This window comes from Poromitra crassiceps (genome assembly GCF_964638095.1).
Source record: "Poromitra crassiceps genome assembly, chromosome: 1".
Taxonomy (NCBI): domain Eukaryota; kingdom Metazoa; phylum Chordata; class Actinopteri; order Beryciformes; family Melamphaidae; genus Poromitra; species Poromitra crassiceps.
The window spans coordinates 99,159,352-99,180,754 of NC_139623.1; the positions used below are offsets into that span (position 1 = coordinate 99,159,352).

A 21,403-nucleotide genomic window follows, 5' to 3' on the forward strand; every position below is an offset into this window, starting at 1 on the left:
TGTCTGAAGTGAATACAGTGACTGTGAGTAGGCTAATACATTGCACACGTTTCAGGTGCAATTATAGAACCAAATCAGCCTTTTCCCCCCTCCATCTCTAAATCGGACCAGTTGTAGGCTATTAGGCTACCTTTTTTCCTCTGCCTGTCGCGCTGACTGCATTCACGCAGCCAGCAACATTTTGCGACTCATTTTCTTTTGAATTGATAATCAGGCTCGTTTATATGCATTGTAACTTCATGTTGGGATTTCCATTGACCATTGGTTGGATTTGAGCATGCAGGGGACGGGATATGGGGCAGATCCCCGTGCGTAATCACTGTGGCAGCTGCTGCAACGGGGAATCACTCAAACGCAACTTCAATGGAAACGCCTACAAGTCGCAATTGTACATTGTCGAAGTTGTAGAAATATCGCAATTCTTTTGCGAAAAACTGTAATGGAAACACAGCTATAGATGAAGAGGAGTTCGTTGGTTTTGAGTGACAATGAAGGAGAGAGGAGAGTGGTTGACGAAGCCACCCTGAACCTGTTCGTTTCCGACACTGAAGATAAGGACTTTGGTGGTTTCAGTACGCAGGAAGAAGAGGAAGACGAGCATTAGTGACTTGACTTCTCTGGTTACAGGTTTGCTGCACATATAGCCTATTGTTGTGTGATTTTGTCTGGGGATTAGTGACCTGACTTTTGTTTTGTTTTGTTGAAATGTTAATAAATGGGAGCTTCCCCAAACAGCCATCGCTTTCCCGACATTCCTCTCTGTGCACGAACCCTTTCATATGGTAATTAAACATCAAAACACCCGCGGCTTATAGTCCGGTGCGGCTTATAGAAGAAAAAAATAGTCAATTTTGGTCCCGCGGCTTATACACCGGTGCGTCTTATAGTGTTCACCTCAGCTTTCACTACTTGCTGGATTTTGCTGGAAGATGAGGTGGGGTCAGTTCGCAGGATTTTATCAGTTAAGCGAGGGGAGCCAATCAACACTGTCTAGTTGTGGTGCATTGACTGGTGCAGCCAAAACAGCCTGTAAAAAAGGATGGATGTTTGAAAATGCAATACTTTTAACTTTAACTGCTCAAACTCAATGTCATTTTAACAATGTACTTTAACCATCTTTGATCATACAGTATATTATGAACAGAAGACATTTTTAATTCCGATAATAGAGCCTCCTTAAAGGTGTGAAACAGCTGATTAGTAGGAACCAGAGTCTAGAGCAGGGGTGGGCAAAATATGTTTTCCAGAGGGCCATACTGACATACATCAAATACGTGAAGGGCCACACATTGGAGATCATACCTGCCAACACCAGATTTTCACGGCAGTCTCCCTATTTTTAACCCTCTCTCCCGTTGTGATTGGTAATTTCTCGTTAATCTCCCGATATAATTGTGATACAAATCCAATGGCTGTAGCAGATGAGATTTATTCACATAATAAAGCCTTTTATTGAGTTTTTGGAGGTTGTTTTGTTTTTCTTTGAGGACCTTGGGGGCCGGATTGAGATGGTCCAGGGGCCGCATTTTGCCCATGTGTGGTCTAGAGAAAACCATTATTGCGTTTTCCTGGCTTCAAATGAGTTTCAAATTTTAGTTTTTGTTTGTTGGTTTCATCATTTGATGGTTTTTCCTATGGGACATGAATGCAGCAGGAGTCCCACTGGCGTCGCCCCACTCCAGCCTTCTGCACCTCACCCTGCTGGCTCCCCAGTCTGGATCACAAGTCCATCATGGTGAGGCAAGTACCACTCTGGTCCACAGGGGGGCAGTGTTTCCTCACAACACATTGACTTCAATGTGGGCATTCTCATTATACAATCATGCCTCAGTGGGACAGACCCCCCTCCCCTCCCCTCCCGGCTGTCCCGTGGGTGGTCTTTACTGGGTGGGGCCGTGGGTGGTCTTTACTGGGTGGGGCCGTGGGTGTCAGACAAGAGCTTAAAGTGTGGCTCTTGTTTGGTGATGAGGGGAAAAAGTGTCAACTCGCCCCGCTGTTGTGGCTGTCTGTCACTGAGGCATCCTCCTGCGGAACGGGGAGGGGGGGCGGCGGACCGGGGGCAGGTCGTAGTGTCCCGGGATGTGGCTGTTTACTGGCAGGTCGTAGTGGTTCTGGACGTCCTGATCTGGAGCGTGACCGAGGGAACTCTGGCGCTCTGAGAGAGGGGCAGGACAGAGAAGGACAATGTGATAAATGGGAGGTTAAAATGAGAGGTGCTGGTCATACCCCTGTGTATTTAAATATATCTAAAAGCACATATCCTACTTCCAACTCCACAATATTTATGAGATAGAAAGCCAGTGCTGTGCATTCCGAGTCCGGTGCCCAGATCATCTTATGTCGTCTTGGACTTGGTTTCGGTCTCTCTCCTTCGAGTCAAACTTTGACTCGGCCATTATATGTTGACTTGACTTTTTCAAAAGGTTCTCACTTTTATTGTGTCCTCCTCAGCACTACTGTACGAACAATTTAAAAGATTGCAAATGTTTATAGTATGTGCTGATTCTAAAAATCATTAGCATTAATTGGTTAATGTTGAAGGGTTTGGTACAGAGTATCTGTAGAAAGATCTACATCTCTAATCATCCTTAAGAAACGCCTTTTAAATTTGGAAAAAACATGTATAACAGTAGGACTCGATTTGCTTTGGTCTGTCTTGAGTTGATCTCTACCAGCTCTGGATCTGGTCTTGACTCAAACTCAACTGGGCCTGGTCTCAGAACGGTGACCTTTCCAACCTAAAGCCAATCCACTAAGAAGAAGCAATCAGAGCAAAGGGAACTGAACCATCAGCTCAACTTGAGGAGGTTAATGCTTCAAATACAAATAAGCAAGAAAACTCTAAAATCCAAGTTTAAATAGTTTGTCTGCCTGACTGTGCAAACAAGGTCAACAACACTGAGTTAATTATAACTCAAACTCTTGACCATGTACCATGTGTAGCAAAGCTGCCTGAGCATGCAGGCTCTACAGCTTCCATTAGAGCTACATGTAGTGGGATGAGGGAGAGAAGAGTGCCAGCCAGCCCAGCCAACAAGCAAACAAAGCATAGAGGGAAACGTAGTTTATTACTGTATTATGTGCTGCTGCCTTGTCTCCCTTGTAAAAGAAGCCCTTGGTCTTCTTAACTAACCCAAATAAATACATGTTTAATAAGATCCAATTAAACTGTCCTCAGCTGTTTGTCATGTAGTATCTGAAGTGAAGTGACATTTTATCTGACATCCGAAGGTTAAAGCATCTTTCATAATGGAAAGCCTAGCCTTTTTATTCGTTCTACAGTAGTTAGCATCCCCCGTTGGAGGGGGATGCTATCGTAGCAGAGAGTCTCTTGTTTGCCTTGAGTTTTGTCCTTTTCACTGTTCTAAGCAATTAACAGTCTGCTTGTCATAATTGAAGATGTTAAAGTCCCTGGAAACCAAAATCCACAAAAACCTTCTAACTATTAAATTTAGGGTCTTATATGAGTAATTGTGTGCCTCAGAAAGTAGGAGATATTAGTTTCAACCCAAACCCCCAAAATCGCCACTTTTCTACAAGGTCCGGATTTCCACTTCCTCATTGAAGAGAGCGGTGCGCGCGGTGCTAAAATGAATGATCTTATCACGTCATAAGATTTAATCGAATCACACACACGCATGCACGCACGCACACGCGCACGCGCGCACACACACACACACACACAGTAGCGCTGTGCACTCGCAGCGGCAGAGTCTCTCTTACTCTCTGTCAGTATGCGCCGAACAACGAGCGAACACACACACACACACACTCCATCTCTCTTTCCTTCTCTCTCTCTCCTTCTCTCTCTCTCTCCGTTTCCCTCCCTCTCTCTCTCTCCATTTCCCTCCCCCCCTCTCTCTCTCTTGGAGGAGACCTGCAGTCCTGCACGCACACACATGGGACACGCCCACACAGTCAGCGGGAGAAAAGACAGTCTAAAATATAATTGATTCTCATGACTTTTGTCATGACTGTCAAACCTAAATTTATATACTTTGCGACATTCATCATCGTTCAAATTTGGCTGGTGGCTTATTAACATAGGTTGCTGTGATGTGATGAACTCAAAATGCTAAATAAAAAAAATAAAAAAATCTGGTTTCCAGGGACTTTAAGATATGGACATCACTAATGTTATTAGAAAAGCACGGTCATGCTTAGCCTTCAATCTTTGTTACTCAGGATAATTTCATAGAAGCCATTTTTGTCACATGAGACTGAACAACAAACTGTAAAGGCAATTGAATGAATGGCCCTATTATGAGGAGGGGGGGTAGAAAAAATGTTTAACAGGGGAAATGAAAATGTAATAAAATAGAAAAGAAAACCAAGGGACAATGTGTGCCACCCTGCTCTTCCCCTCTCTCTCTCTCTATTTCTCTCTCTTCCTCTTCCTTCACAGTGACCTTTCCTCACTTCCATGTAAACAGTTGTTCATTCATTCATTCAGCCCGTCCGGGCTTCAGGAAGCCTGCCCATCTGTCACGCTGCTGGCCGGCGAGCAGGAGCCCTCTGCTCATGTCTGACTGATCAGGACTCTTAAAGAAACAGCTCGCCTGCTCATGTCTGACTGATCAGGACTCTTAAAGAAACAGCTCGCCTGCTCATGTCTGACTGATCAGGACTCTTAACATAGATCTTCCATTACTATCTAGATGATTCACCTCAGGCTCCGCCAATTCTAACAAATGGTAGCTGCAACTCTCCCAAATGGTCACGTGGTCACCTGGCCTCTCCCCTGAAGTGTTGTGAGAGGACTGTGGCCTGGTGATGCAGGGTTAGTGCTGACCTAGCAAGCTAACTTGAAATAGAGATTGTGAGTTCCCAAACTCCACACAAACCACACATATAAACATAAAGCTGCCCGTTGTTAGCTCAATACAGTTGAAACTAAGATGTTCCATAAAAAAAATCTCGCGAGAGTGTGTTGCTGAGATAGAGACAGGTCTTGAACAAGTACATTTTTCTCCTGATCTGTCTGTCTGAAAAATGCCATTTTAGTGGCTTCGGAGAATGGGCAGAATATTTACTTAGAGCCTGGTCTTCTACAGTACCTGCTGTAAAGTGCCTTGAGATAACTCTTGTATGATCTGGCACTATATAAATATAAAATTGATCGATTGATTGATTGATTGATTGATTGATTGATTTATTTGAATGACTTTTTGGACATCAAAAAGTAAAACATAACACGTATAGACGGATTTCTTGTATACAAACATTAGTGGGTGCGCGCGCATCACAAGGGTAAAAGCAATTGTAGACTCATGTCTGTCTCGGTCTGTCTGACGTGATGTCTGCTCGTTTGAGATGAGCAAGTTCTGCGCAGATTCGACCAGCGCCTTGCTTGCCCCATTGCATGATGGTTAGAAAAGTTGTCCGACTTGCTCCGCCTGCCCGACTGCGTGAGCCACTGGACTCTCATGAGAGCGAGGCGGGCGCAGATTTGGAGCGAGGCGCCGCAGTTGCTCCCCACCAACTGCGCCCGACTGCGGATGACAGAGGATGACGAGAAACACTGCACGCATCAAGCTGAGCGCCCATTGGTTCAACACAGGTGCATCACAAACCCACAGTGAAGTGTAGAAACTTTAATTTGATATCTATTCCCAGCTGTCACTCTACATTTTACATAGATACCACCTGTAATGCCTACATTAACAATAAAATAAGTAATCTGAAGGGCTGGGTCATTTGAGCAGTGAGTGTGGGTGGCGCTAATGCCTGTTTTAATTTGTTTACAAACCGCTGTTAAACAAAACTGTAGAAGAAGAAAAGCAGCAGTGGAGGTGTTCGACTTGTTGACGCCTCGCCTGACTGCGCTCGGCTGCTCTCGTCTGCTTTCCAGGCGAGGCGGCAGTCAACTCAAACGAGTGTGTGGAGCATACAGTCTATGGTGTGGAGCGGCTTTCTACCCCGGTGATGCGCGCACATCTATGTGATGACGTTGCACAGAAACCCGTCTATAAAGCCGGGCTCACCTCTGCGTAAGGTGGCGGTGTTGAAGGGGGGCGGGCTGATCTCGGTGTACGCCCTCTCCCTAGGCATGGCTGACTTCATCTCCATGTAGCTGCTCTCGGGGGTGCAGAAGGGGGGGCCTGGCAGGTCCTTGATGGTGGCGTAAGGATTCTCACTGTTCAGAGAGCTGCTGCTGGCTGCCACCGCTGCATCCTTCAGCTCTGCCACCACACAGGAAGACAAGGTCAAACACACCGCAAGCACTAGGAAGTGTTGGGAAGGGTTGGAGCCAGCTGAGCGCACAGGCTACATTTTCCTTTGCACTAACCAGCAATTGTTTATGGTTATTTTTAAGATTTATTTTCTCTCATTTTCTCCCCAATTGTAGCTGGCCAATTCCCCCTGCTGTCCCAGTCGTTGCTTCACTCTACTCTCCTGATCTGTGGGCCGTAGACTAGCACATGCTTCCTCTGATACATGTGCATTCACCAGCTGCTTCTTTTCACCTGACAGCGAAGAGTTTCAACAGCAGGACATAGTGTGTGGAGGATCACGCTATTTCCCCCAGTTCCCCTCCCCCCAAACAGGTGTCCCGACCGACCAGAGGAGGCACTAGTGCAGCGACCAGGACACATACCCCACTAGATTCCCACCCGCAGACATGGCCAATTGTGTCGGACCAAGCCGAAGTACCGCTGCCGGGAATTTAACCCGGGTCTCCACGGTGGTGGGCGGGTGTTTTTACCTTTACACTACCCAGACGCCCCGACAGTTCAATATTATGAAATATGAATAATCTTCATGAACTCCATGTATTTGTGACATTTTTCTATGCATTATCAATAGTTTGGCTTGTTCTCATGGTCCATCAACATGTGAAACCATTTCAGCTGCCAGCTTGTGGTGGAAAACAAATGTCACAATTGGAAATACAGTATGGGATATTTGCAAGGCAATGAGGGTTGTAACTAAATGGTAATATTAAAGAATTGGTACAATATGTGTTTTGGGTATACCACAAAGAAAGATATATCAAAAGCTCAAGATCACACTTGTGTAACATTTATGCAGCTAATGTATTGTTTATGTAACTGCAGCTCTGGCATTATAAGGACAGACTGCCTGTGTTTAGTATTCTTATGTGTCTAGAGGTAATAGGACAGTTAATAGGTAAATAGGATGATAAAGTACCTTTGTTGTAATATTTTCCCAGGCTGGCACTGTAGCTGTAACTCCGATCAATTCCAAAAGCTCCTGTAAACAATAAAAGACAAATCTGGCATCTTCATTTTCATTTATGGCAAAGTAATAAAAAGCAGACGGCTTGTCTTGGAAACACACAAAATCAATAGCAGGTGAAGGCATGGCAGTCAGTGAATGCTGGCCATGCACTCTTTTTATTGTTTTGATTGTCTCATACATGTATTACCTCTGTTTTGTGTTTGATGAAAATTATTTTTCTTCCCACTGGAAATGTGATGGATGATAAAGTTCTCTGAATTTCTATTTTCTCCTCAGCTCTTATTGTATTTCCTCACCTAACATTTATCTGTCGCTTATGATCCTTCTTGGGCAAAAAGTTTTATTTATTTTTTATTTTTTTACATCTATTATCAAGGTGGTGTGGCTTTGACCCTTTCACTCCTTAGGTTTCAACTGATGTGGGTTTTTAAAGGCAAATATCAATACTGAAGTATCAATACTGAAGTCTCCGATAGCCGACATTTTGACAATTTTGGAAATTACAATTTTCCTGCCTCGGCAGGACAATAAAGTTTATTCAATTCTATTCCATTCTATTCTATTCTATTCTATTCTATTTTGTGCAAATGTTCAATATCTTTAATTTAGACATTTTTCATGCCAAAAAGACGTATCACATTTTTTCCCCTCCAGAATTTCACCTACCGGTATTCAATGTAGGGAAACTCTGGCATACATTACTGACTTAAAATTAATTTATTAAAGACTTCACTGAACATTTATTTAAATGAATAATAAAAATGTGCAAAGACTATTATTTCTTTGCAGGTTTATGGTTTATGTGCAGAGTGTATTCAGCAGCGTTATACATCATAATACGCATCTCCCATGTCGCAGTGCTCTCTGCCTTAGCAATCATCAACATGGCATAAACGTGTTTTTTATATTTAAAAAAATGTCAGTAATAGTAGTCTTTGTGCATGTCACAGTGTCAATCAAATGTCGTTTTATTCAACAACAAGACAAATACACTGTTTTCAGTGTTTTTGCTGTTTTCAGAGCAGTAATATAATCAATATTTCTTGTTTTGGAAGGGAGTCTGACTGAACTATTATTAGATGTGGAGACAATGACACCATCTGGCCATCCGCCTCATAACTTTTGACGTCACCGTCTGAACAATGTTTGCTGGGTTTTTACAGCTGTGAAGGAAGGAACCTCCATGATCACAGAGGTGGACAACATTGGCAATTTTAAATATTTAATAAAAGGCCAATATATGAGGAAAACTTTTGTTTGCTTGTAATGTGAATCCTGTAACTTCTTCTTGCCTCAAATGTAAAGCACTGTTAGTGAGTGAGTCAGGCTGACCTGCGTCTTTGCGCGGCTCGTGATGTTTCCAGTCTGCAGGCAGAGTTGCATTGCTCTCCACCCCAAACAGGCCCCGCCTCTCCCTCTCCATGTTCTTCACACTGCACAACAGCTGCTTGTTGGTGTTCTGTTCAAAAAAGATAGACACAATCTGAATGAATCTGTGGAGAAAATATACCCAGTGCAACATTCTGCTGGAATGGACTAGTGACAATGGAATGTAATAAAGAAAAAAACATCGCATGGATGCAGTGTGACAGAGTCACAGACAGAACTGAAGCAGTGTGACAGAGTGGTTTGCCTGGTGTGTCACAGACAGAACTGAAGCAGTGTGACAGAGTGGCACTCTGGTGTGTCACAGACAGAACTGAAACAGTGTGACAGAGCTGGCACTCTGGTGTGTCACAGACAGAACTGAAACAGTGTGACAGAGCTGGCACTCTGGTGTGTCACAGACAGAACTGAAGCAGTGTGACAGAGTGGTTTGCCTGGTGTGTCACAGACAGAACTGAAGCAGTGTGACAGAGTGGTTTGCCTGGTGTGTCACAGACAGAACTGAAACAGTGTGACAGAGTGGCACTCTGGTGTGTCACAGACAGAACTGAAACAGTGTGACAGAGCTGGCACTCTGGTGTGTCACAGACAGAACTGAAGCAGTGTGACAGAGTCACAGACAGAACTGAAGCAGTGTGACAGAGTCACAGACAGAACTGAAGCAGTGTGACAGAGTGGTTTGCCTGGTGTGTCACAGACAGAACTGAAGCAGTGTGACAGAGTGGCACTCTGGTGTGTCACAGACAGAACTGAAGCAGTGTGACAGAGTGGTTTGCCTGGTGTGTCACAGACAGAACTGAAGCAGTGTGACAGAGTTGGCACTCACCTTGATGGCGCGGTCGTGGTTGTTGGGTAGGTGTGGCAGTGGAGGCCGGTTCTGGCTCAGCGTGTGGTAGCTGGGGTTGGAGTAGTAGTGATGGTAACTGTGAGGAACATCTGATGACCAAAGCCCACACATGCAGTCAGAATTCAGTGCTCAATAGTTTAAAAATGATTATGCTTTCTGACCTTTTCCTGTTTTGCAAGTAAGAGCCAGAGGGTATCTTAACATTTAAATGTACTCTATGTAGCATTTTAACATCAATAAATCATTTCCATATTAATGTTGAAAGATTAGTACAATTACCTTCAACAATAAACAGACCATGGCAAAGAAATTGCCCCCTATATTGCATTGTAGGGGCCATCTGGGCCCTTCTTGATCTAACTTCGTTCTCTCTCTTTCTTAAAAAAAAAAAAAAAAAAAAAAAAAACACTAACCTAAACTTGTACCACTGTTCCTTCAGAAGTTGTAGTTGTCATAGACTGTGCTCCATAGCTGATTGCTCTATTGCTGACAAAAAATGTGTTATTGTAAGTCGCTTTGGATAAAAGCGTCTGCCAAATGACGTAATGTAATGTAATGTAATGTACATTGTATGCCACCTGGTCAGATTTATAATAATAATAACTTTATTTGTACTGTATAGCACTTTTCTAAAAGCAATGTTTACAAAGTACTTTACATAAAATAAAACCCAAAGAGACAGCAATGTACAAGTACCACAATAAAATAAAATTTAATAAATAAAAATAAAAATAGGAATAAAATTTAATACAATAGATACACAGATACAACTAGAAAACAGATACAACTAAAAACAGTACATACTGTACAACTAAAAAAGTGTGTGCTTCTAACCACATGGATGCCCAGAAAATACAAGCTGTTCCCTACAGAAACAATAATAAATACAATAAATAACAATAAATAAAACAATTACACAATCTAAAATAAAATAGAGATACAAGTCTAAGGGGTAATCCACACTAGAAATAACCGCCTCGCGGTTGTATGGCTCCGCCAAAAAGTCGCAGTCTACATCCATGGCTGTCCTAGTCTCAATGCCAGACCCATCAGAGTTCTTATGCTGATACACTATGTTACTGCATGCTGCAGATCTCTCTCTGGGTCTGGGACACTGCTCGCTCCAAACTGGTTTTGGAATCCTGTCCAGTAATTGGTTGCACCGGAATCCTGGGACCACCAATCAGTAACGACTTGAGTGATCAGGTGCGCCCACCCAACCTGACTGTTGACTTTTGAAAATTAACCACTCTCTCATTGGTGCTACGACCTGTCAGTCATTCAATTTCCCCCCCTCAAAACAGCAATGGGGGCTGCGAAGTGGCACAGACTAATTTATGTAGTATGCAGAGTGCAGCGATTCAATGTAATATTTGAGTCTACATCTGTCCAGACTCATACAAGCACAAATACACTGAAGCCCACAGCGCAGTCAGTGGTGTAGCTATTCAGCCTTAGGACACTTTGGGCAAAGTTTTTGCGTACCTCAGCAACACGGCTAATCATTTTAAATATGAAAAATGGTCCTACCCCCTACCCTCCCACCACCCACATACCTCTAGTCACTCTCCTACCCATCCCTCAAACCCTGACTCTCTACAACCTTCCTATCCCTAGTTACGGTCCCTTTCCCCTAGCCCCACCCCCTTCACTCACCACGGCCCCTCCCACCACCTACACCCGCTAGCCACTCCCCCCCCCCTCGAATCCTGAGTCAATAGAGAGCCCCAGGGATGACGTGTTTTTGTAGTCGGAACGCGGAAGTCCCGGACTTCCTGGTTCTTCACTGTTTCTGCCTATGGGATTTTTTAATGGGTTTTTGCCGCAATGCTTCAAATAAGGTCTCTGGGCAACGCAAGCTTAATCAAACACGAACCAGTGTTCAGCCGGATAATCCTCACACATGAGGACCACTTTCATGAGTTTTGAAGCATAAATGTGAGCCCTAGAAGTAAAAAGCTCGTGCTAAGCTAATCCAGAACTACACACAGTGTCGCATAGGCTTCCCCATCACGTCACCACTCAACCTGGACTGTTGTTGATGTGTGCGCTGCTGTGCACTGATTACCCCGGGCTGAACCAGGTGAGGGAAGAGAATTTCCGTGTTCGTCCTTTGAAGTGATGATGTTATTGACGTATAATATCTCCGTCGACTCAACAGTGGAGTCTCATTTAGCGGTTTGCTAGCTGCCCTTTTAACGGCACGTAAAAGCTTAAAAACTCATAAAAGTGGTCCTCATGTGTGAAGATTATCCTACTGAACACTGGTTCGCGTTTGATTAAGCTTGCGTTGCCCAGAGACCATATCTTCAGTGCCCACTGCCCAGGTGGGGTATCTCGTCGTAAGGGCCTTTCTGTCTGTGTGGAGTTTGCATGTTCTCCCCGTGCTCCCCCCAGGGGGTTCCTCCGTACATAACCCCCCCATTAAAAACATGCAGAAGATCAGATCGTCATCGTCATCCGACCAGTGACGACAACATCCGAAGTTGGTCCTCGGGCGCTGTACGAGAAAGCGACCACTGCTCCTGGCCTGCCCCCCGGAGGAAAGGACAAGCCAGGATGGGTCAAATGCAGAGGACAAATTTCACCGGCCACCGTCAGCATGAGTGATTTTGTGGCCATGCATGTGTTGATGTGTGATCGTGTGACAATAAAAGACGGGCTTGTCCGTCTGAAATCGTTTAATCGTGTTTTTTATTAGAAGCATCGTGCCAAAAACCCATTCAAAAATCCCATAGGTGAAAACAGTGAAGAACCAGGAAGTGTTAGCATCGATGTTTTCCGGACTCGTTCCTGGGGCTCTCTATGACCTTCCTATTCCTAACTATGGCCCTTTTACCTAGCCCCGCCCGCTTCCTTGATGGAACGGAGGGACGTGAGGTCACAGTGACCTTGAACTTTGACCTTTGACCACCAAAATCTAATCAGTTCGTCCTAGAGTCCAAGTGGATGTTTGAAGAAGAAATTTGAAGAAATTTCATCAAGGCTGCCTGAGATGTCGCGTTAACGACCCTGGACGCTCGAACGCTGTGTTGAGTGTTACAAGCAGCCTTGTGTACCTGGGATGGCGTACTCGGAGTTGACGGTGCGTGTGGTGGAGAAGGAGACGGTGGGGGTGTTGTTCTGCTTGTCTTTCTGCCTGCGGCGGTACAGCAGCAGCAGAGCCAGCAACAGCACCACCAGGAGCACCAACACCACGATGCCGCCGATGGCCCCCCACGACTCCCTCTCCCCGGGAGGGAGAGGCACCATCACGCTTCCCGACAGCTCTGGGGACTCTGCCAAACAGGAGGAGGGGAGAGAGCTCACGTACAGCGGCTAGAGCAGTTTTCATTACTTTCCATCGCTGAAATGGGACAAGCACACTGTTGTCAGAGGAAACAGGGCAAGTTTTGGGCCATGTTTTTTTTCTTTCTTTTTTTCAAATGGAACATTGAGGTAATGGCTGCAGTTTTACTCTGTTAAACCAGCGATTCTCAACCTTTTTCACATCAAGGAGTGCTAGGTTATTCCACATTAGAGCCACAGACCCCCATTTGATGACATTTTGTCTCTCAAACCCAAATCTGAGAATATGTTTATTTTTTATGATATATTTATTGATGTGATTTTGCCCATTCATGACTAGCTCTGTAGGTAGAGAGATAACAGCAAAACTATGATCAAAACAGCCATTCTTCTATTTTTGTGTGTGTTAATGTCTTGTAAATGAAATAATGATGAAGTTTAACAATTCATCAACTTGCTGGCGACCCCTTGGGACCCCCTCAAAGACCCCTGGTGGTCCTCGGACCCCACGTTGAGAACCACTGTTAAACTGTAGGATCACCTGCCCTTTCCATTCCCCCCCAATATGAGAAGCATGTTGAGTACTTAGAAAAGCGCTATTTAAATGCAATCAATTACAATTATTATTATATTATGAAATGTAAAGCGGGTGCAATTAATTTGTGTACCTTGTTTACAGTCATCTCCTACAGTATCACACACACAGTCTCCAGTGTAGCGATCACAGATGGAGTTTGGTGGACAGGAGCAGGTCTGGGTGCAGAACGGACCAAACCTTCCTGGACTGCAGGCTGCAGAACACAAACATGGCAATGAGATCCATGCATTTGAGAACCAGGCAGACATGTGCAACAAGCATCTAACTACTGTGCAGGGACAATAACCTAACTTTTCTGTATCTGTCATACACCAGATTTGTGTAATGTACATGTATGTATGTATGTATTTTTAAAGCTCTTGTAACAAAGATACTTTGTAATTATTTGTTACAAGATGTGTAGTTTTGGTCAAACAATCTAATTGGTCAAAGACACGTTTAGTTTCAACTGTGGCAACAATTCCCATGAAGCACAGCTACTCGTTTTTGAGAGAAATGGAATTGGCTGCAATGCTAACTGCTGTTATAACAGGGCACTAGTTTGCAATGTGACCTCATGAATTAATTTCTGATGATGTTTTGAAGAAACATTGAACCAATATCAACCAAAGCCTGAATGTCCAGGCATGTGTTGCAACAGCTGTTGTAGCCATAACAACACTAAGTGATAACCCCAAAGTGCCCTTCTGAGTATTATTCCTATATGTAACGTGTACCACTTACGTATGGAGCAGTCAGTTGCAGTCCAGCCAGGCAGACATTCACAGTGGCCGTCCCGGTGGTCACATGTCGAGTTGTTGGCACAATTGATGCAAACCTCAGAACACTGCCTGCCGTGGAGGCCGGCTGGACAAACTGGAAATAGATTACAGAATATCATAAAGAAGCTTTTTCTTCTTCTTCTCTTTTAGGGTGCACACAATGTGGGTTTGAGAGAGAGGGGAATTAAGGGAGAGTGGGATTGTGTTAAAAAAAAAGGTGGAAGTCTGTGAATTGATTATATATTTACTTTCAAATTTCTGATAAAAATTAAGCAATTTTCTTGTATTCAGCACAGTATAACCCAAACGACAGACTTAATAGCCCTGTTTCCCCCACACTTGTCCATTTTCCATTTTCTTGGCAGGTGTTCACCGTAGTTTGATAGAACAAGGCATTGTTATATTAGATCCCGCATACCAGTACAGTAAAAAGATGAATAGTGGGGCTCAAAAAATGCACTTTCAATGTAAAATAGGTAGCTTCCGGAAAGAAACGCCAAAATTTGCACAAATACTGGATTGTTATTTTGATAAAAGTAACTGGCCACGCAGAAATCTCGATCTTTCCAAGATGGCCGCCATTTCCCGCCCCAAAAACACTATTTTGGGGGCAACTTTGGGTAGAATTGTCCAATACGAATGATCTTGTTATCAAACCATACATTTATGACCACAGAGAAGCCAGATTTGTTCCATGTAAATTTCTAAATGGCTGCTATTTCAAAGATGGCTGCCATTTCAGCTATTTTTACCATTAGTGGGGCTCAAAACAGCACCTTTAGGTCGCTTCCGGAAAGAAGCGCCAAAATTGGCACAAATACTCCTTGTGGACTGTTATTTTGATAAAAGTAATTGGCCATGCAGAAATTTTATTTTTTTCCAAGATGGCCACCATTTCCAGCCTGAAAACACTATTTTGGGGGCAACTTTGGGTAGAATTGTCCAATATGAATGATCTTGTTATCAAACCATACATTTATGACCACAGAGAAGCCAGAAATCAGAAATCATTTGTATATCTCCTTTTACCATTTACTCTAAAATACTAAATCTCTAAAATACTGTTGTTTATGCATATTTTCACATTACTTTGAAAATATATGCAGAGTAAATGGCAAAAGGAGATATACAAATAATTTCTGATGTATAATTTTGAAATTTCCATAGTTAAAAACCTGTCATTTGACACCAGAATCATCAAAATCGCCCTGGACAGTGAAATCCTATGGTAAAAATGGCAGAAATGGCAGCCATCTTTAAAATGGCAGCCATTTTTAAATTTTCATGGAATAAATCTGGCTTCTCTGTGGTCATAAATGTATGGTTTGATAACAAGATCATTCATATTGGAAAATTCTACCCAAAGTTGCCCCAAAATAGTGTTTTCAGGCTGGAAATGGCGGCCATCTTGGAAAAAAATAAAATTTCTGCGTGGCCAGTTACTTTTATCAAAATAACAGTCCACAAGGAGTATTTGTGCCAATTTTGGCGCTTCTTTCCGGAAGCGACCTATAGGTGCTGTTTTGAGCCCCACTAGAACATTTGTTTTGAACATTTGCGTTTGGATGTATGGTGTTAAAGGGACACTCCACCGGATATGAGTGAGATTATGTGCAAAATAAATCAGCATTGTTTTTTGGTGGAGTTCTCCTTTAATGCTGACCTTGATCACAGTGGGGTCCCGTGTATCCAGGAAGGCAGTCACATTCGCCCGTCATATGGTGACAGCGGTACGACTGGCCACAGGACGGGCAGGACATGCTGCACTGGTCACCATACATCCCAGGTCTGCACTCTGAGAGAGAGAGAGAGAGAGAGAGAGAGAAAGAGAGAGAGAGAGAGAGAGAGAGAGAGAGAGAGAGAGTTTCAAGTCTTCTTCAATACAGCATGATGTTAATTTTCTAAATTATGGTCCCATTTAGAGTAAAATAGACAAAGCAGACTATGCTTTGGGGGCGTGATTGACAGGTCACCTGTCCAATGATTGCGCAGCTCCCCGATAACAGGCGACGCTGCGGCTCTTCTGGTCACGTCACTTCTGGCTCTAAATAACTAAGATGGCGACGGTGAAAATGTCAACCTCGAGGCTTCAAAGTGAGAGTCCACAAACCAAATTGGGTGACGTCCCGGAAGCTACATCAATATTTATATACGGGCTTACACACTCAAATCGAGCACATCTCAGGGTTTCATTTAATTTGATCAGACTTTATCGCAGCATTTCAGCCGGCCTAACAACACTCACTGTTCTGGCAGGTGATTCCCCAGAAGCCCGGGCGACACACGCAGGCTCCAGTTTCTCTCACACAGGTGTCACTGTTGGGACAACGCTTGAAGCAGCTCTGGTTACAGTGGCGCCCCCACTGACCGTCTGGACACTGCTCGCTACAGCGGGCACCTGGGGAAAACATTACGGAGAGGTGGATGGATGGAGGAGTGGGGACCCAGTGTGTCAGTGTAGTTTAACTGTAATGTAGGTGAGGTTAAGCAGTGGTGGAATGAGAACTACAATGTCCTACTCGAGCAGAAGTACTGTTCCTTTCTGATATTTTACTAAAGCAGAAGTAAAATTTGTGGTGTACAAATCTACTGAAGTAAAAATAAAAAGTAGCTCATTTTAAAGTTACTGTTACTTTTTAGAAAAGAGAACATTCAGATCTTTCCCATGTAATCCTAAAAGGACGAGAGGACTAGATTATTTTATTTGGAAAATTTGGAAATTACAAAATAAAGTGGACAAATAAAGTTGATGATCCACTTATCCACTTTCTGATGCACAAAATGTGTACTCTATAATGGATGTGATTTAAAATGCAGCCGAGTGCAACACTTACAATAAAAACGTAAATAAGTAACAGTATAATTACTTGATAAACCCTTCTCTCACTTCTTCTAAAATCAGAGCCTTAGGTGCTCACCCCTACTTTGATAGCACATCAGCTCATTACATCATATCCTGTGTGCTGGTGAATGCCACCTGCTGTTTTCTGGCTTTAGTTGAGAAAAGGGTAAAAGTGCTCTAAAGCCACAGATCACTGCCACCGGAATGAAAGTTAGAACGGGAGAACAGTCAGAAACCTGTGGCTCTCTCAGCACTATTGGAGCAGACTTATCTGTGGCACCAGAGCCAAACTGGCAGAGGCACCTGGCCCGGCGTGGGCACTTACCCCACCAGCCTGGCAGACAGCGGCACTCCCCGCTGGCAGCCTGGCAGCCGTCTGCTTCAACACAATCACACCTCTTCAGGCAGCCTGGCCCAAACGTGCCCATCTGTACATGTGAACAAATGCCAGCGGGCAAAAGCATCATCAGGGGAATTCTCTGCAGCACTGGGCCAACTCATTCAGAGTCTAGCAAAATACTACACTGGCAATGTGTTGTTGTTGTATAGACGGCGTAGCTGGTTGGCATGGCAAAGACGGGGGGGTTGGGGGGGTACACATCCAAAAACAGAGATTAAAGCATACACAGGGTGGGGTAAGGGATGAAGAGCTGGGCAACACTGCTGATACACTCAGTCCAATCAGGAACTGCCAGGAAATGTGGTTACAGCCGACTGTGTGTTAGTGCTATCAATGATAATGCTGCATTTTTCTGCTCCACTTGACATACAGTAGGATAAATATGCTTTGCAATTTCCTTATCTTATGCAAATTAATGTATTTTTATATGAAGTGTGATGTGTTTTTGTGCAAAGCGTTGGCTTGAGTCCAGGATTTATTTATTTGTTTTTTTTTGCTTTGGGAGACAATCAGAAAAGTAGTGGAGGATTAACGCACTTAAATTTAAAAAGCATTTAGTTAATACTTTTCTAAACATATGATTGATGATAGAATTTAAATGTGCAGTATGTTATAATTGGTTGTTGTTTGTCTTATAATTATCGCTGACTGGACCTTTTAATTTGCCTCATGATGAGTTTACCCAACCACTACATGCCTGGAGACAAATAAAGTACATAAAGCTTAACAGGGCCCAGTTGCACAAAGCACCTTAGGTTAAGATTTCCTTTAGAGTCAGAGTTAAGGTGTCCATAAAATAGAATCGGCTGCACAAAACACCCTTAAATCTTCTCCATAAGGTTAAACATTTGAAGGAAAACATAAGCACAAGATTTAAGGTTGTTTTGTGCAGCCGATTCTATTTTAGGGGCACCTTAACTCTGACTTAACTCTTAACTTAAGGTGCTTTGTGCAACTGGGCCCCTCCTGCACTATTTCATTATTATACTGTATGTTGACCTAGTGTTACCTTATTGACAAGCCTTCCTTTCAGCCTGTGAAAAACTCATTTCAGACACTCACTGGACATGGTTGGTCGCACAGCGCCCCCTGCCAGCCCGCGGTACAGGTGCAGGATCCATCTGCGGGGTTACATTTTGCCCCGTTGGCACAGTGGCAGGTGGCATTGCATCCCGGGCCCCAGGTTCCCTCAGAGCAGGGGGCGGAGCAGTCCCGCCCTCGCCAGCCTGTATGCACACAAGGGACATTAATTGGTTGGTTGGCTGTTGGAAAGTACTAAGTTCTTATTCTATAAGGACAGGGTCTACTGCTTAGTGTAAGTGACGCAATTGCCAATCTGTCAACAAGTCAATGTGCATGACTTTCAGGCAATCCATAATTTCTTCTTTATTTGCTATTTAAACCAAGAGGGCCAGTTTTGGTTGGTTGCATTGCGGAAGTACCAATGGCCACTTGAGGCTGGCTCCAAAAGGGTGTCATTCCGCATTCTCCCCCATGTTAATATGCTCGACTTTACAGCAGAAATAAACATGTTTACAGCTTGGTTCAAAAAACGGTTTTGGTCTCTATATAGCTAATTTCACTTTTCATGACACCTGTACGGGGGGTGCATTTTTATATAACTCACCTGTTTAGAGTAGATGATACATGTTTTGGGCGTGATTGTCAGTTTGCCTGTCCAGTGCTCGTGCAGTGCGCCCATCACAGAGCAATAGCAGGCGGTGCTGCTGCTCTGGGAAGCCCCCTCTCATCCAAATATGGCTACAAATACGTCACCTCTGCTTCCAAAAAACCAAGATGGCAGCGGCCACAATGCCAACCCCGAGGCTTCAAAACAGGATTCCCCAAACCAATGGGTGATGCCACACTCACTATGTCCATCTTTTTTACAGTCTATAGTCCAAACTCACCCTCTTTACAGACCACCTTTTTTACAGTCTATAGTCTAAACTCACCCTCTTTACAGACCATCGTTTTGACAGTCTATAATCTAAACTCACCCTCTTTACAGACCATCTTTTTGACAGTCTATAATCTAAACTCACCCTCTTTACAGAAGCAGGTCCCATCCATGGGTGAGCAGTCGACAAAGTTGGTGCAGGAGCATTCCAGGGAGCAGTTCTTACCATAAGTGCCACTCTTACAGGAACTCTCACAGTGAGCCCCCTGGAGGTAAAAAGGTAAGACAACATTAAACTTACACGATATCATTAGATTTAAGGCATGCACTGTAGGCGAAGCTCTTGTGTAGGAGTCTGATGCCATTTTACATGAAAATAGAGGAGGAAAAACATGAGAGAGGGGATGTTTAGAGAGGGTGAGGAGGTAAAGAGAGGAAGACATGAAGCGTTTCTGGAAGAGCTTAATCTTAGGGTATTACTATTACATATTATACTTGTTATATTTAATATAAAAAAACATTTAGTGCATTGGTAATGATCTATAATGGACAATGCATATACCGGTAACTGTATATTTTACACTATTATCTCCTGATGTAAAGATACAGATTGAACAGGTTATGTCAGTAGAGTTGAGAGCTATATCTACACAGAAAGTGAAAGCAATCGAATCAGTTCATAATCCACTGAGTCAATGTATTGATTTCCAGGCCAAACTTCAGCGCTCACCGTAAACCCGGGGGCACACTGGCACCGGCCGTTGGCACCGTCACACACGCCTCCGTTCACACACAGACAGGGCTCCAGGCAACCATGACCATAGAAACCATGAGCGCAGGTCTCGTTGCAGGACAGTCCTGCCCACCCCGGCTGGCACGTGCACTCGCCTTTCATCGGGTGGCAGCTGGCCAACGACAACAAATGTAAACATGATTAAATTGCTGAGAAAGCACAATGAATAGAGGAAAAAGTGAGAGGGATAAAATGGTAAATTTGCAAAAAAGAAAAAGAAAAAGGAAAACCATAAACCCATCTCTATTCTCTATTATGATAAACTGTCTTAAATTGAATTTGTCAAACTTTGAAAATGTTGTCAATGTTTACCCATCCACATGTGGCGGATATGGGAACAGAGTTGTGTGTTGTTAATTGTGTGTGTGTGTGTGTGTGTGTGTGTGTGTGTGTGTGTGTGTGTGTGTGTGTGTGTGTGTGTGTGTGTGTGTGTGTGTGTGTGTGTGTGTGTGTGTGCGTGTGCGTGTGCGCCAGCATACATGTGTGTATTTTATGTTTAGCCTCATCATTATTACATGGGTTCACTCTTTCCACTCAGGTTGGGGTTTTACAGTACAGCCATTTCTCAGGGGCAGAGCTGTTCTAGAAACAGAAATAATCACATTGGTTGAGTGAAGCCTTGCAGCTGTCTCCCAGCAGCACCCACCTGAGTGTGTGCTTGTCTTGGCAGAGGCAGGTGCGTTCGCAGTGCAGGCCGTAGGTGCCGTGAGGGCACATCCTGTCTCTGCAGTGCGGGCCTCTGAAGCCCGGCTCGCACAGACAGCCTCCATCGATGTTGTAGCAGCGCGCCCCGTTAGCACAGTCACACACACCTTTACAGTCCAGACCGTACGTCCCCACAGCACATTCCTCACTGCACCTGTTACACACATACACACACAGCACATTCCTCACTGCACCTGTTACACACATACACACACAGCACATTCCTCACTGCACCTGTTACACACATACACACACACAGCACATTCCTCACTGCACCTGTTACACACATACACACACAGCACATTCCTCACTGCACCTGTTACACACATACACACATACACACATTCCTCACTGCACCTGAGGGCCGACGAGCACAAACTGTTACACACATACACACACAGCACATTCCTCACTGCACCTGTTACACACATACACACACAGCACATTCCTCACTGCACCTGTTACACACATACACACACAGCACATTCCTCACTGCACCTGAGGGCCGACGAGCACAAACTGTTACACACATACACACACAGCACATTCCTCACTGCACCTGAGGGCCGACGAGCACAAACTGTTACACACATACACACATTCCTCACTGCACCTGAGGGCCGACGAGCACAAACTGTTACACACATACACACACAGCACATTCCTCACTGCACCTGAGG

The 21,403-nt window shown here is 44.0% G+C and overlaps 1 protein-coding gene across 1 annotated transcript in view; it reads right to left on the reverse strand.

Annotated features, from left to right (window-relative positions):
* Positions 1 to 1,900: 1,900 nt before the first annotated feature.
* Positions 1,901 to 21,403, reverse strand: part of pear1 (platelet endothelial aggregation receptor 1) — an 81,140-nt gene continuing 61,637 nt past the window's right edge. The window contains exons 9-23 of the mRNA XM_083644691.1: positions 20,665 to 20,871; positions 19,956 to 20,130; positions 19,371 to 19,491; positions 18,388 to 18,551; positions 17,251 to 17,353; positions 16,329 to 16,481; positions 15,747 to 15,878; positions 14,046 to 14,177; positions 13,393 to 13,515; positions 12,496 to 12,714; positions 9,416 to 9,525; positions 8,536 to 8,662; positions 7,153 to 7,215; positions 5,985 to 6,182; positions 1,901 to 2,155 (exon numbers count right to left, since the gene is read on the reverse strand). Of these exons, the coding sequence (XP_083500817.1) occupies positions 2,010 to 2,155; positions 5,985 to 6,182; positions 7,153 to 7,215; positions 8,536 to 8,662; positions 9,416 to 9,525; positions 12,496 to 12,714; positions 13,393 to 13,515; positions 14,046 to 14,177; positions 15,747 to 15,878; positions 16,329 to 16,481; positions 17,251 to 17,353; positions 18,388 to 18,551; positions 19,371 to 19,491; positions 19,956 to 20,130; positions 20,665 to 20,871 (2,173 nt within the window). The 3' untranslated portion in view covers positions 1,901 to 2,009. The remainder of the gene's footprint in view (positions 2,156 to 5,984; positions 6,183 to 7,152; positions 7,216 to 8,535; positions 8,663 to 9,415; positions 9,526 to 12,495; positions 12,715 to 13,392; positions 13,516 to 14,045; positions 14,178 to 15,746; positions 15,879 to 16,328; positions 16,482 to 17,250; positions 17,354 to 18,387; positions 18,552 to 19,370; positions 19,492 to 19,955; positions 20,131 to 20,664; positions 20,872 to 21,403) is intronic.